General features: G+C 42.8%; 1 protein-coding gene across 8 annotated transcripts in view; it reads left to right on the plus strand.

Annotated features, from left to right (window-relative positions):
• Positions 1 to 15767, plus strand: part of NEO1 (neogenin 1) — a 165513-nt gene that overhangs the window by 105255 nt on the left and 44491 nt on the right. For 5 of the 8 annotated variants that reach the window (XM_015872354.2, XM_015872359.2, XM_032446783.1 and 2 more), the window contains exon 8: positions 15249 to 15468. In XM_015872354.2, coding sequence (XP_015727840.1) covers positions 15249 to 15468 — 220 coding nt within the window. The remainder of the gene's footprint in view (positions 1 to 15248; positions 15469 to 15767) is intronic. The other 3 variants (XM_015872357.2, XM_015872360.2, XM_015872358.1) reach the window with 1 other exon arrangement.

Below are 15767 nucleotides of genomic sequence, written 5' to 3' on the forward strand. Positions count from 1 at the left end.
GTGCTGTGTGTGCTGACATGAACACTTGCAGCCTTGATTCAGAGAGGATAGTGAGCAAGTCAAGGGTTTATGTGTAAGGATCAGAGCATGGAAGGGCAACGTTTTCACACATCCTAAAAAGCTAATATCAATAGTGACCAAATAATCAAGGAAAAGTGATAGGTGAAGCCTTCTTTACACAACTGCAGAAGGTCTCATGATTGCAGCCCATGGTGTTTATGGAGTTGTCCTTTATTATGTGGTATGTGATGGAACGGCAGCTTGGCGGTGTGGCAGGACATGAAGGGGAGTTGTGGGGCATGTTGGACAATTTCTTGATGCAAGTTTATCTGTGTTTGATGTGTAGCAGTGGTGATGATGTGCTGGACCTGCTGTTATGGCAGAGGTCAGAACACATATGGCAACAGCCATCACGAGGTGCTTGAATTTTGGCATGTAGGAGAAGTGGGCAAAACAAATGGCAGAATTACAGCCTGGGACTTCAGGACAGGACATTCTGACAGGAAATTTATGCGGCCAAGAGGCCAATAAGGGATGAAGAAGGAGCTCCAAACTGAGCAGAAACAACAAGAAAAAGGAAGTACATAGAAGCTGGAAGCCAATGCAGAAAACTGAGGGACATTGCCTGGATGTGTGCAGGGCTGGAACTAAGACATCATCTGGAGGTGGAGCCATTTTGAGGAAACTTTTGGGACAAATACCTCTGGATGCTGAGGAGATGAAGGAGATGCTAATGACTGGGAAAATCCATCGTGGATTACCAAGGGCAAATTGCTCCTGTTCTGACGACCCCTATGGTGCAAAGGTTGAACACGTGGTCAAGAGAAGAGGAGTGGATATATCCTATACACAATCTTCCATAGTATCTCTGCAGCTAAATGGGAAATCTGGCCTGGAGGGGTGGGCGGTGGGATGTGGTGGGCTGCCTGCCCCGCTAGGCTCTTAGTACCATAGCCAGTGGTGTGAGGACACTTTTGGGTCTTAATACTGGGACAGAGAGGGTTTTCTGTCATCAGCAGTGATGGGATGATGGGCAGAGAACAGTCTCAGGCAGTTTGCAGGTTGTGTACCCAGCTGGGAGGAGTAGAGAGAGGGACCCCACAAGCTGCAAAAATGGTTGCCAGGAGCCTTGAAGTCTGTGCAACCTCCATTCCTGGAGCTCTTGTACTAAGTACATAGACAAGACCCTGAGCAGCCTCATCCAGGGTGCCTCTCGTTCGAGCAGGGATCATCTCTTGGGATCTCTCCTTGCTAGTAGTATTCTGTTATTCAGGAAGTGTCAGTCTGAGAGGTGTGAACAGCCCCATTTACCTTTGTTTATAGTCTTAAGTCAAATTAGGACTATTTAGTAGTATGTATTTTTCTGCTGATCTCCTTATGAGAAATTTGAATGTGTGCTATTGGAGGCACAGTTTGACACTGAAAACCAAATTTGATGAAAGTGTACCACCACTTGGGTTGCACTGTGTGATATTAATTCCTCCACTGAATTACCTTCTGTGAATCTTAATTCTCAGAGACTTTTGAAGACATCATTTATTGACTTAAAATTCATATTCTCTTTGTGTAATTGAATTCTGTGCAGGGCTACTGCTGCATGAATAATTTCATTTTGTGCTGATACTTTTCTGCCAGCGTTTGGCTGTGAGCTCTCTGAAGTCTCATAGCGATGCAAGTGAGGTTACAGCACTCCTGGTAGGGGTTGGGGCTTGCCTGACCTGCAGCATGGTGGAGAACATCAAAAACACAGTCAGCCTTTTCTGGAGTTGGCTCGTTTCAGCTGGGGTTGTGCCAGAAGTACATTTCTGTGCTGCAGTGGCGTTTTTGATGGAGGTTCCTTCAGGCTGACCCAGACTTGAATTCTCCCAGCCACCGGATTCCACACTCCAGCAGCTCGATGCTGGCTGAGAAGAGTTGTAGTTATAGTTGGATTGTCGCCTTCTCAGTAGTCAAAACTCAGATGTAACTTCTCTGGGAAGGAGGATCCATTATACATATGGAGTATGCTCACTCTTCAACCATGAAATATAAATAGCACAATTCAGAAAGTTATTTGTTAAGGTTCACTGAGTTTTCCAATCTGCAAGCAATGATTCAGGTAGAGAAAAACAGGTGACACTGAGGCAGCCTAAGCAGCTTGTGGTCTCTGCAACAAATGTTCCTCAAAAGAGGAAGCAATACATCAAGGAGGTCTACTACTTAAAATAGAAAGCTGTCAGTGCATTGCTCAAGGCACTGTGTTTTATTGCTGAGAGACAGGATTTCCATGCACTTGTTAAGACAGAAGAGAACACAGAGAAGTAAGTCTGTTAGTGCTCCTCATAGCAAATGTTCTGATCTTGGGAGAGAACGTTTTGAATTCATATCATCGTATTTAACGCTATGGGAAGTAATTTTTATTACAGCTGACTGCCGCAGTGATTGAAAGCACACCGTGTAGAAGTGCAGGCCAGGAGTCAGCACCGCTCTCTGTGCATTTGACTGATGTCAGGAATGGGGAAAATAAACCTGAATTTTGGGGCAGACTTCTCAAAATCTTTATTACAGAAAGCAGAGACTGGATGTGTTTTAATTTCTAACCATGACCTCCCTTACTTTAACTCTTCAACTTGCCTTCCTGTCTTCCAGCTTGTAGCTCTTTTTCAGAGGATGACAATTGCTTCTTTTTTTCTCTCTCTCTGCAGCACCACAGGCTCATCTCAGCTTGTGATCTGTTATCACAGACATAATATCCCTTTTTGCTTAACTTGTCGAGTGACGAATTTTTGCTGTTTTCAGGCTGTTTCTCCACTTTGACAACATGCTTTGAAATTCTAAACATGCCCTTCAGTGCGCTTGCAGCCCTCCCGGCATTGCATTCATATAAATATTACGAGTTTCTCTCTAAGCTATTATCTGGGCTGGTTAAAGAAGAAAAAAAAAAGCAAAACTAAGAATATATGTATTGAATCGTATGGAAGTCAGCATACATCCAAGCTCAGTATCGCTTCTTGTTCTGACACTGAAGCAATGAGAACTGTTCTGAGGCTGATTTTTTTTTCCCAAACGGTTATGAATCCACTTTTGTAGTAGCCTCATCTGGAACGTATTTGCTCGCTTTTGAAAATGTCCTGGGAGGCAAAGTCGAAAGCCTTATGTAAATCAAGATATATGAAATACTCCACGTTTCCATGTCTGTAGGTTCCATTATTCTGTCGTAGGAGGTAAATGCCATTTCTTTTTGATAAATGTTGGCTGAAAGAAATAGAGAAGTTGGCACCAACAGGCTTGTTTGTGCACTGACTCAAAAAAGTTGCACTTTTGGGTGTTTTTCCATATATAAGCAGTAACATAAATTTGATGGCTGCCCTTTGCCTGGTTCAAGCCCTGAGGCAGCTCTCGTGTTCAGGACCTATTTTGGGTGATTTCACAGATAACAAATGCAATCTCTCAGGCTCTTTCGCATCTTAAAAAGATTATTTTAGAAGTATTTTGTATGCAGCTACATGCTGCGAATCAAAGGTGTTTAATATTGTTTTCAAGGTGATACTGTAAATATTTTGTCAATCCTTGTAGTTATGTGCTGGGACAGTGGGGGTACTTGGAAAACACGCAGGTTATTGTGGATGAAATGTCAGAGCAAGATGGATAAAAAGCCATCTGAATCAAAGGGAAAGGCTCTGTTGGGTATTCTTTCCAAAACCTGTTCTACTTTTTCACTCATAGAAAAAGTATCTTTGTGTTCTTCCTGTCTAGTACAATTTTATGTGTCTTAATGCAAGGAAAATCAGAAGGGGTCCCTGTGGCTCCGTGAGCGGTGTTCAGAAGTCTACCAGAGAAGAAATGATTTGTGGATTGAAACTGAGTGGTAAGGCTGCAAGCCCTGGTAACCAGGAATTCTGATTTTCTGTAAAGAAGAAAAAGTACTCAAAAATTGGATTGTGGATCTCAGGGGATGAGAGCAAAGTAACGAGCCCTGACAGCTGCTCCGTGCCTTGTACACCCACTGCTGCTAACTCAGAACCTGGGGGAGACTGGGAGCGTGCTGGGGTCTGCTATGGGGAGGGAATGCAAAAAGCAGGAGGAGAGAAATTCCACTGAGGTGGGGGGTCCCTAGGGACAGGGCTAGCAAGGGGACTGCATCTCCCCTGGAGGGATCCCACGTTTGCCTGTCCTATATCAACACGTAGCTGTGTGGGTTTTCAATGAGCAGACCTTAAGGCTGTTTAATGAGAGCACCCCATTCAAACAGAGTTTGTCACGCTTTGTCAGAAATTGTGTTTGAAATTTAGAAGACAGGACAGAATGTTACGGGGTTATGATATTTGAGCTAGGTAGCTTATCTGTGATAGATGCCATTTAGCATAATTAGGCTGCTCAAGGGCAGTTATTGTGTTATAAAATCCAAGGCATTTCCTCAAACAGCGCTGCATGTGAGCTCTGTTCTTCTCTATGCACACATATCTACATACATAAAAATGTGTGCTTGCATAAATCATTGTTTTTTTTAAATGGAAAAAACCCTATGGTCCTGTAGATAGAAACCCCAACAGCAATGAATGCAGCAGATCTGACCCCAGTACTGCGTGCATAATGAAGTTCTTAAAAACGACAGCAGCGCTCGTGTTAAAAGTAGGGGAATGATTTCCAAACTTGCTGTCTCAGTCCCTGTCTGAAAATATCAAAATGGCTCCATGTGAATGAAAGCTGAACAGCTTGTAAGGCTCATCTTGAAAATTGTGCTGGAGGAACGTAAACAGCATCTGAAAGCTCAAACTGACTTCAGACAGTGTTTTGTAAAACCAAAGCCAAAGCCTGGGAATATTTTGCTACTGGCTGTGTACACTTTATTGCTAATTTTCTGTAAACACAGCAGTATGTTCTCCTCTTTAATGCTGGAAGCCTTTTCTTCATGTTAATTTTGATTTTAATTTACATTGCTTAGCTAGTCTTCCTCCATGAAAATCACCATTATTGCTTCTCTTGGCCGCGCGTATGTTCAGTGTTGCGGAAAGAAGTTTGAATTCAGTTAGATTCCTTTTGTGCTTACATCCCCCATTTAAGAAGTGACCCTTTTCAAGGTCCCCACTTAGGTGTGGCTCTTTTGGGAAGTCCAGCTGATTGATCCCAAACTTCTCACATTTTGACTTAATAAAACAGTGACCAAAATAGTTCCCGCATTCAGTGAGCTGTTCATGTTTAAAGCTGGCACGCACTTTAAATGAATTGCTCTAATTTAGCTTAAATTAGTAATAGATTAGTATTTGTCGGTGCATGGTGAAAGCAGGAAGGCATTGCAGAGTTTATAGGATGCTTTGATTGTGCTTATTCGTTTTCATTTCTTATTTTATGACCGTATTTACAGCTGACTTGGCAAAGAAATTTGAAGCCTCATGAGGATATGCAGATCAGATGGACTGCTCCGTGACTTCTTACATTTGAATGTGCTCAGCACAAGTAGAGGAGTTGAACTCAATGATCCTTGTGGGTCCCTTCCAACTCTGGATGTTCTGTAACTCTATGAAATACAGGTTGTGATGGTTGCAGTTAAACTTCAGAACAGCTGGGCATTGTATCAGCTCTTTAGTTTTATTATGAGTAAAATTAATGGTTAAAAGATACTTGCATTCAAAGAAATTATATGTCATACTGTAAAGAGGGGCAATATATAGGAAGTATTAGGTGGAGCTTGTAGTAGCAAAAAGCTCTGCTGTATTTTGAGGAACACTCAACAGATATTAAGAGATGCTTCCTACCCTTTATCTGTCCTGTATTTATTATAACCCAGAATAAGTGGAGGGAAGTAGAAGGCTGCTGTACGAAGCCTGAGTGTTGCTGGTCAGGCAGTAATTGAGCTTGGACAATGGTGGAAGAGGATGAGAGAGCTTAATCTCTTGTTAAATCATCTCTTCCAGGTTAGCTTGAACATATATAGAGCTTCTCAGTTCAATAGCTAAAGGCTTGGTTTTATTGTCGCCAGAATGTCTAATAGATGCAAATACACTTCCTGTAATATCGCTTACCACATCCACCGATTTCCTTTCCTGTTTATCCCCTTTCATTGTATTTAACCGTTGTTTTTATCAGCTTGGCTTCTGCCTTACCAGCTAACATACTGTCAGCAATCCATATTACCTGAAACCAGAACCATGCACAGCTCTGAATTGTTGAGCAAAGGAACGTGCATTTGATGTGCCCATCTCCAGATGGGTGGAGTGGCAATGGCTGTTTCCATACTATTTGATGGCCTGTAGGTATTGGGTGAAAACAAACGTTATCGTGGTGGGAAACATCAACTGGAGATAGAGGATGCTTTCTCTGTGTTGTGAGGGATGGTTGTTTTAAGGGTTTTTTGATGATTCCTGTTAAGGTGGAGAAGACAATAGGAAGAATGAGCTCTAGCTTGGTATCTGTTCTGACCTCTGAAGGCAGTTCCGTTATTATTCACAAACAGGGCCGTGAAAATTGACAGAAGTAGCCTTAATTTGTAATTGATCCCGGCCTCGTGTTTTACAGGAAAATGTCAGGTTGTGTCAGTCTCACACCAGAGGGAGGGAACAAAAGCTTGGATATGGTCTTAATTGGTTGCTAATATTTCAGGGTTGCTAAATTATACAGTAATATCAGAGACAGCTGAATGCCATTTGGAAGAAAAAGGATTGGTTTTCAGTTTGGTTGTGTGTGTAATAGGATTCGTATGGTTGAATAGCTGAACCTAGGAGAAGACTTGCTTCTGACATCTCATATTTTCCCATCTGTGCTGACAGTATATCCCAAAGAGGCTTACGGTTTTCATACCGTATGGGAATTAAATAAATCTAACAATTAAGGATGGCTCCCATTTTTTTAGTAATATGCATAGAAATCTGCCTAATTTCTGTACTGAAACTGCCCACCAATTGTCAGTGTTCTCACTGCATTAGAAATACCCTGATGGAGCATTTCTTTGCAGTTATTGTTTCCCTTCCTTTCCCTTCTCTTCCCCCTCCCAAAAAAGGAGCCTGATAATTGTAAGTAGACAGTCTTCAAAAGACAAATGGATTCTGCATGGCTTTCCTTTTGACACGTTATTACAGAAGGTGCTAAAGGAAAATAATGAGAAAGAGGAAAGCCATACCTGGGTTCACTTTTCTTAGTCATAAGTCACAGAGCTAATAGGTGCTCCTGTGTTTCAGTGGTAGATGCTTCACCTTTGGATTCAAGTCAGTATGCTGAATTCTCAGACATCCTGATACCTCATCTAGTTGCTGAAAAAACAGCATGTCTGATGTAACCTGTGATAAGCATGCTTATGCAGTTGTTAACAGTAGAGGAAAAAGGGTACACTATCTATAAACAGGCAGTTAGATGTGTAGGTCTTTGAGGAAGAAACTAACAGGAACAATTAAAAGTTTGACACAGGAGTTCAGTCTCATGTGTTAAGACTTCAGCTTGCCAGAGTTGTTGCCACAGAACTCTTGGAGCATCAGCAGGCCCACGACTGAGGGAGATGTCATTTCATTTCCAAGCATCCTCAGACAGGCAGGTAGTATAGTGAGATTGTGATTTTCCTATTTTGGTACCGCCCTGCTATTAAAGCAGTGACTTTCTCCTAAACCTGCTATATTGGAATAGTTACATTCAACTATCTGTAGTGTTCACAGCATCAAAAGCAGCTGTGACCCTGAGTATGCAAACAGGCCAAGAGAAAACTGGAAAACACAACCAAAAACAAAAAAGATGAGCAGTGGAGGCGTGGTGGAGTGGTTCACTCAGTGCAATAGAAGGAGCAACTGGCAGAGCCCCAGCTAAACTTCTGGGCAAGGGAGCAGCCTTGCCTCACTCCTCAGACAGGCAGAAGGCTCCACGTGGTGGTGAATGAGCACTTCCCAACATGTAAGTGGTGGTTTTATTTGTTGCTATTCCAGAAGGAACTTCACTCAAATGCAGCACATTTGCTGTTGGAGTAAAATAATTGCTATCCTGTTAGGAGATATTAAGGTGAAATTATGGCTTGTTGTTGCAGACTCCACTGTTCTAAAGAGACTTTAATTCTGCATAGAAGCTCAGTTGATGAGTATTTGCATTAACCTGTGCAGGGTTATTGGGTGCATTTGTACTGCCTTGGGTCCTACATGTCTGTTGTGTTTAGGTTTTTTGACTCCTTGGTCTATCATTTTGCAATATGTAGTTATGGTTTGAATTCCTTTCCAATAATAAAATCAGTTTAAAGGCAGTTAGTTTTAAACTCCTTGGGGATAGATTGGGATCTGCTTGGCTTCTTTCCCTCTTTTTTTTCACAGCATGGGTCTTGTGATCCAAATGGAGGCTTTTTGTCTTTACCTCCTCCCCTGGCCCACTGCTGTCTGATGGGGACACTGGGGTTCTGCCTTCCTCTGCTGTGTTCAGTGCGTCACCGGGCTGTCCCACCTCACTAATGGCTGCATTGTGAGACAGGAAAACATCAGGTTGTTTCCTCTGCACCAGAGCACTTCATCATGAGATGAAAAAGGGAGGAGTGCCCTTCATCATCATGGATTTTATGACTTCCTTTGAAAAATGGGCTCATTGTCAGAAAATGTGTCTGTCGGTTTGTTTATGTAGCCACAGTTTATTCAGTGTCCATTTTACATTAGGAGATGGGACCAAATGAACCCTTAAAAATTATGGTTGCTTTCTACTGGGTAGGGATTTGCTTGTATGTCTTCTTGGTGAGCTTTTTGTGAGTAGGACGTATTGAGTGAAGAGTGAATAATAGTCCTCATTCCCAGTGGCAATGTGAATTAATCTAAGGCAACTACAACAAACTAAATAAAAAACAATCTGTCTGCTCTAGGTGGAAAATGCCAGAATAGAGAAACAAGTAGATATTTCCATTGCACTTTGTAAAGAAAACGAGTGCTTGTATTTGGGTGAGAGTGGGAGGTGACATTTCCTCGTTCATTTCTTTCTTTTGATGGCTGCTGGACACAAAGAAGATGGAGAAAGCTGTGCTGGATCCTAGATCGCAGCCCTCTTCTCTTTTCAGGATGATGTGGGGGCCCTCCTTGCTGTGCTCACTGTGCAGTGGGTCCTGATCTGGCTCATCCCCAGGGGGATGCTTGCAGGAAGAAGTAGGCAGCTGATTCAGGATCATAAAGCAGCAGAACACGTTACAGTACTCCTGGCAATACTACAGAATTTGAGAGAGTTGTTGTTAATGAGACTGATGCATAAGTGCGCAGAAGGGATGCCCAGGGTGGAGAGTTGTTGGCAACATGGACCTTTCCTTGGCCAGATGGAGTAATGAAACGAGACACGAGGGTAGTGCTGCCCCTTGAATGTGTCATGAAGGAAAACGTTACAGGAAAAAAAACAAAGATTCAACTTTTTTCATCATCTTTTTGTTACCAAGTGTCTTACACATCCAACAGTGAGCAGTAGTGAAGGGTTTTTGGTTAATCACAGCAAGTCATGTATAAAACCCAGCAATATAAAACATAAAAGCTCCATACATTGTATTTCTGAGGCCTGTTGTTCTTGATACACCACTGGTACATAGTCCTGCAGCCATATGGCAGCCCTCATAGGGTCAGTTGTGCTATGCATTTCCAAATGGGTTGTGTAGTCTCAGAGTCAGTGGGCTTTCTGTCCAGCTGGCCGCAGTTGGGCTTTCTTGTAAGTGTTGCCCAAATTGTTCTAATATGTTTTCTTCTTTCTTTTGGCAAATTTCCCTGTATAGTAAAATCACACTGAAAGTTACTTCATGACTCACAATTTTCTATACAACTGTTGGCATAACCTTGAATTTGCTGTGAACAATTAAATTCTGCTGTCTTTCCATGGCCGTGCCACACAGACACAAGTCTTTGTCTTACAGCAGTTAAGTGGAGCTGCTAGTGACTGTCATTCTGACATCCAGGAGCTGCAGAATGAGTTCACTGTATACAGCAGGAATCATTGTAATACACCCTCAGTTCCTTTTCTGATTCTTGCCTTTTTCAGTTTCCATGAAAGCACCTCTTAGTAAAAGAATAGGAGCCCAATATGTTTCTTTTAATTAGTTTTTCCAAGGGAAGGAAGTAATTCAGTCATTGTAGCTGATCCATTGAGATGAAGTGCCAACTTCAATCATTTGTCCTGTAGGAACTTCTTTGTGCCAGTTAATACATGTTTTCTTTGTTTATGGTAAGCAGGGGACCATTAGGAGTAACGAGATGATGTCCCTTCTGTCCTACATGTGCCTCTTAATCCCAATCAAAGGTCAGTCCTTCTGCTGCCAGGCACTAGAAGTGATACCATGTACTGAGCTCTGACCGAGGGAAAAGGAGCACCAGATTAAGCCAATAAAAACCAGCGTAAGTGTAGATTACCTTTCTGGAATCAGTTAAATAGCAATCTATGTACAAAATATAGTTTATTTAGTAAGCGGTTTAATTGTAGTACAGCAAATCAACGTTTGAGTGTACTAACACTGCTGAGTATCTCCTCCGTACAGTTAGACTTTCCAGAGCATTTAGAGATCTGACTGTCTGAGGTCATGTTTTTCTTGCAGATTTTCTGACAAAATAGTAATTTGCTATTTTTAGTTGCAGAATCAAACCTCCGCTACTGAAGCCAAGGCCTTATTTACACTCAAAAGCTATAAAGCTACTCTGAAGTCCTTATAAAGAGGGCTTTCTTTCCTTCTGCAGTGCTGTTATATTCACTGCACTTCGGAGCCTTGAATTTGTGGCTGACCAGGGCTGTGGTGCTCTCCTGTTGCATCGTTCTCTGTGTCCTCCAAGGTTGAGGCTGCAGGAAGGTTTCAGGAAGGCTTCCTTCTGCACTGGGAGGATGCTTAGGAAATTCCCAGCTATCCTTGCTCCTCACCAGGAGGAAGATGCCTGTTGCTCTCATTTGGCAGCTATGGAGGCTGTGGCCTTACAAGCACTCCACTATGGCCAAGAATAGCCTAACTGTGGCCACACACCTGATCTTCAAGTGTTTGTGCACCTTGATTTCATAAATATTTGTACATTCTTCATTTGTAGGTTGCCATCTTGTTATGTGTGAGGTAGCTGAGGATGGGGCCGTGCAGGCGGCAGCAGCAAAGCAGGTAGCACAGCTGGCTCTTTGTGTAGTGTATCCAGTGATATAATTGGGATGTTATTGCCCAGATCTGCAGGAAGCCACAAAGGTGCCAATAATGTGCCACTGGGGGGAATGAGGAGGGAAAGGGAAATCTAAACCGGAGGGGCTGGACAACGTGGAAAATATTTGTGATAATTAGCTAACAAATAAAGCATTTCAATTGCTGCCTTTTCAAGGTGTGGTATGTTTGACAGTTGTTTTTAAAAGATCGCATCAGTATCCTGAAGTGGGTATGACCGAACAGCACCGCAGGCACGTGCTGGAGCTCTTTGTTATCTCACTGCCGTGCTTTATGCTGTGTGAGGAAGAGCTGCTGCCACAGGGGTGTGTGGGACCGATGCACAAAGGCACCAGGCTACCTGATGGTGTCCCTTAGGACCCGCAGTGCTGCAGGCAGCAGAGGAACACAGCGGCCACTTAGGGAAATCCGCATTTCTCCTAATCAGAAAATCCAAAAATTGCTCATTTCTCTGCTTCCTTTTCTTGTGTTTCAGTATTTGCACTGTATTTCTTTAGGAGTTTGGACATCGCTTTGTTGCTCAGGTTACTGCGTAAACCTTAGAAAGTACATTACAAAGTGGAAAATTGACCAAAATATTTTAACTTCTTTTTAGCTTTTAAATTTGTTAGATGCAGACAGATGAATCAAACAGCTTCCTTCTTCTACTGATCCAGGATTGAAGTTGCATTGTGTCACATTCAGAGTCTCCTCATAGCAATGTGCAGTTCTTCAAGCTCAGCCCTCCATCTCAGCCCAGCACTTCATATTGTGTCAGCTGTTTAGCCAAAGGATTTTGTTCAAATGCTGCTGAAGGCAATGTGCTGCTTCTCTGTGGGATGCTGCATCGAGGAAAGGTTTGGTCCTGTGCCCCTAGAGAAACACGAGCTCAGAACTGAATTAGCAGCAGTGGTTGAGGAGATGAATCTGTTGTATATGTATGTCTGGCAGGCAGCATTTTTCATTTGTTTTCCCTGTTTTTAGCGTGTCACTTGCTGAATATGCATATTTTACATTTAAAAAAGAGATTAATGTGAAACTGTGGAGGCATAGCCCTTGAAAGAGTCTTCTAGTGTGGGGCTGCTTTTGAAAATTGGTGAAATATTAGAAAGAGAAGACTTGTTTGCGTGTGACTTGTTACACCGTGCTTAAAAGCTTGAAGTAATAAAGCTGCTCCCTTATTGGCATTAAAGCTAATTTCAGTATAATTACTCATTAACACAGCTCTGCACTGCTGAGCAGTCTGCTCACATGGCTGTGTACAAATCAGTTTGCAATGGTGCTCAGGGTGCTTTGAGGAAGAATGGGGAGAGAAGAAAAGGAAGGAACCCACCCCACGGCTGTGCTGCTCTCAGGTGCTGTTTGTTGCAGCTTTCTGTGGGTGAATTGAATTGTCTCTTCACAGCTTACCAGGATTTAGACATCCTGTGTGCTTTCCTTTGGTTCATGGTTTATTTTTCGGATGCCACCGATCTTTTGTTGTGCGTGTCTGATTGACCTGCAGTGCTGTCAAAAGTGTTCCTAGGCTTGAGTCTTGCAAAAGGAGAAAACCAAGGTTCTCTGAACGTGGAAGTGCTGACAGCTCTGCCAGGCTCCTCAGTTCGATGCCTGCAGGGCCTTAGGTTCCTTATGGATCTTCTTCATTAGATAGCAGGCCAATGCAGGATTATGGGAGGTGTGTTTTAGAACTTAGATCATAGAATGACCTGGGTTGAAAAGGACCACAGTGCTTATCTCGTTTCAACCCCCTTGCTATGTGCAGGGTCACCAACCACCAGACCAGGCTGCCCAGAGCCACATCCGGCCTGGCCTTGAATGCCTGCAGGGATGGGGCATCCATCCAACCTCCTTCAGCCTTTTGTCTCAATGTAATTATTTTTAAAACATCTGTGTTGTGTTTTAACCAACTACAGTGATGGTTGAGATATCACCATTACCTACAGAGATAGGTAGGATGCATCCTTTGGGTCAGGAGTGTATGACTTGATGCAGATCGCCTGTTAGGACCAAGATGTGTGGGGGAAACCAAAATGCTAATGTAAGGTAATGAAAGGTGTGTGGTTTCACACATTCTGAGTGTGAAGAGGCATCCCAGCTCTGCTCACAGAGCTGCTGTTCTGAAGAGTGGTGCATCTAATGCAGCTCTTTAGGGCTTTATATGGTCATACAGTAGGTATTAATTTCTGCCAGTCTTCTAGTGTTAAAGCAACAACTGAAATGGTAGCTATAAAAACTTACCTTCTATAGCAAGTGCCTCTTGTGATGGATATGTCTGAAATATCTTTATTTTCTGTATTTTAAAAGGAAAGCATTTCATATGCTAAATAGTTTTACTAAGTGTGGGAAGCGTAAATCAGAGTTCAGGGAATGGCTGAGAGGATGCTGCATTTGTCTGATGCAGTTGTGCAACACTGATACATATTTATAGCAGCTTCTTTCAAACTGTTTCATGGTTTTAAATAATACTACCAATGCAAGTAGTTAATAAAGGTGCACTCCTGCAGGAAATCTTATTACAGGGACAAAAAGTAGTTTAGATTTAGCAGTGAACATGAAGTAATGATGTCGTCCATTGGTTGGAAGTGGGGCATTGGATAATGGTTAAGTTGTGGTCTGTTGCTGTTTTGGTGTTGGACGGTGCTTAACGAGATATCCTTCTGCACTGACCTGTCTGTGAGGTTTATTTTCAATTCAAGACATGTATGTTCTTGCCTTGCGAAGTCCTTGAAAGATGCAGGTAGTGAAGTGAAAAGTTCTGAGTTTGGTTTCAAAGCAAGAGGGAAGGTGTAACGTTGTGCTCATCGGATAAAAGCAACTGTTTTATTCTTCCACCCTTGTCAGTGGTTGCTGGCAATAGAAATGCAAAAATGAGCTTTGCAAATTCAAGACCTCACACTGTGTGTTTCCTATAGTTCATTTCTGTATCTCCTTGCTGCTTGTGGCACGTGTCCGTGCATTGCGGTGACTCTTCAGGTGGAGGTGCTGCAGCCCTCCCCAAAAGCCGTGATGGTTCTGAACTCCTTTCTAAAGAAGATCGGAGCCATTTTAGTTGGTTTCCATCATTAGCAAGTGAATAAATGTATTTGGCAGAAGAGACTGTGGTGTGGAAAATGTCAGTGAGTGGCTTAAGCCTTGGTAAATAATTAAGAATCCAGGAAAATTCAAGGTATCATGAACTTTAGGTTTCTGTTACCATTTGTGTTTCCTGTAATACCCTGTGGTAATTGGGGTCCAGCTGCTCAGAATATTACTGTTAGATTTACCGGATGGATTGCTTTAATAGGATTTGGAGAACAGCTATTTGTACGTTACAACTTTTGCTCTTAACTTGTCAACCTTTTAATGCAATAATCCTGGAGATTTAGGCTAGCTTTAAAGCAGTAATGTAGGAAAACGTGCATGACTTAGCACAAAAAAGTTCATAAAGCCTCCATGTAACGTGAACGGAGTTGTTTGTGCCTGTTAGCATCTCTCTAAATGGCCGTGCTAAACGTGAGAGCTGTGATGGAAAGACAGCCATGATCCTGGGGGAGGTTGGGAACACGGCTCTATATCCGCTGCTGTGCCGCGGCTGTCACCACGTCCTGTGCAGTGGTGGGAGCCAAGCAGTCGGAAGCAGTTATGTGTGCTGACTCCTGCCTTTAATTGCACAGCCTGGAGTTTGTACCCCTCCAAGGGGTTTGGTGTGTTCCTTCTGCCTTTTTTGTTGCTAATGATTGAGAATAGTACAAATTGATTCTGCATGTTAATGAAAAAGTAGAAAATGGGGTCTGGATGTGTTCTTGACTAAATGACACTGGTTGCTTTATTATTTGAAAATGCTTGGTATTACATCTGGTTTACAAAGGCATGAAAATATTGTGTGCTGCCAGTATGTCCTCTGACGAGGCCATATTTTATCCTCAGCCTTCACCCTTCCCTCTCCCTTGCCACTTCCATTACAATGGAGATTTGGTCTGCCTGCTCGACAGTGACGTGTCCTTTAATACTTCCCATTAGTTTCCAGTAGTTACCTTTGCCTGCATGTCAGCCTTCAGTTTAATGGCCTTTTTTGTGTGTGTTCATTTTGTTTTGTTTCCCATCGTGGTTTTGTTTATTTCTTTTGTTTTTTCCCTGTTTTCTTTTTTTAAACCGTGGTGATGTTTGCCCTTCATATTCCCCAATGTTTGCACATGACAAGATGTTGCCATCCCAACATTACCTCCCACTTCACTGACCAGTGCCACTAATGACCATCTAGCACCAGCTACAACGGGACCACTGCCTACAGCCCCTCGGGACGTCGTGGCCACCCTCGTCTCCACTCGCTTCATCAGGCTGACGTGGCGGACGCCGGTGTCAGACCCGCAGGGAGACAACCTCACCTATTCAATCTTCTACACCAAGGAGGGTATCAACAGGTAAAGACATGCTCTTACAAGTATGTGCCTATTTTTGGTTGACTGCCAGCAGTTGCTACATGCTTTCAGCAGACCATTAAGCCAAGAGCAAGGGTAGACTGTAGTACCTCTTTAGCATCACTGACACTGCCAGCTTCTGCTTTAAAACCTTCAGATGTAGTTTGATTGTGGAGTCAAGTGGCTGTCAGTTAGATGATTCCCATCTAGGAATCCCTGTGAAAGGTTTAGGCCAGTCTACCCTTTCTCTTACTGATGGGTTCAGATCTTGATGGGCTCAGAATGGCTTCAAATTGTGATAA

This window comes from Coturnix japonica, chromosome 10, assembly GCF_001577835.2.
Source record: "Coturnix japonica isolate 7356 chromosome 10, Coturnix japonica 2.1, whole genome shotgun sequence".
Lineage (NCBI taxonomy): Eukaryota > Metazoa > Chordata > Aves > Galliformes > Phasianidae > Coturnix > Coturnix japonica.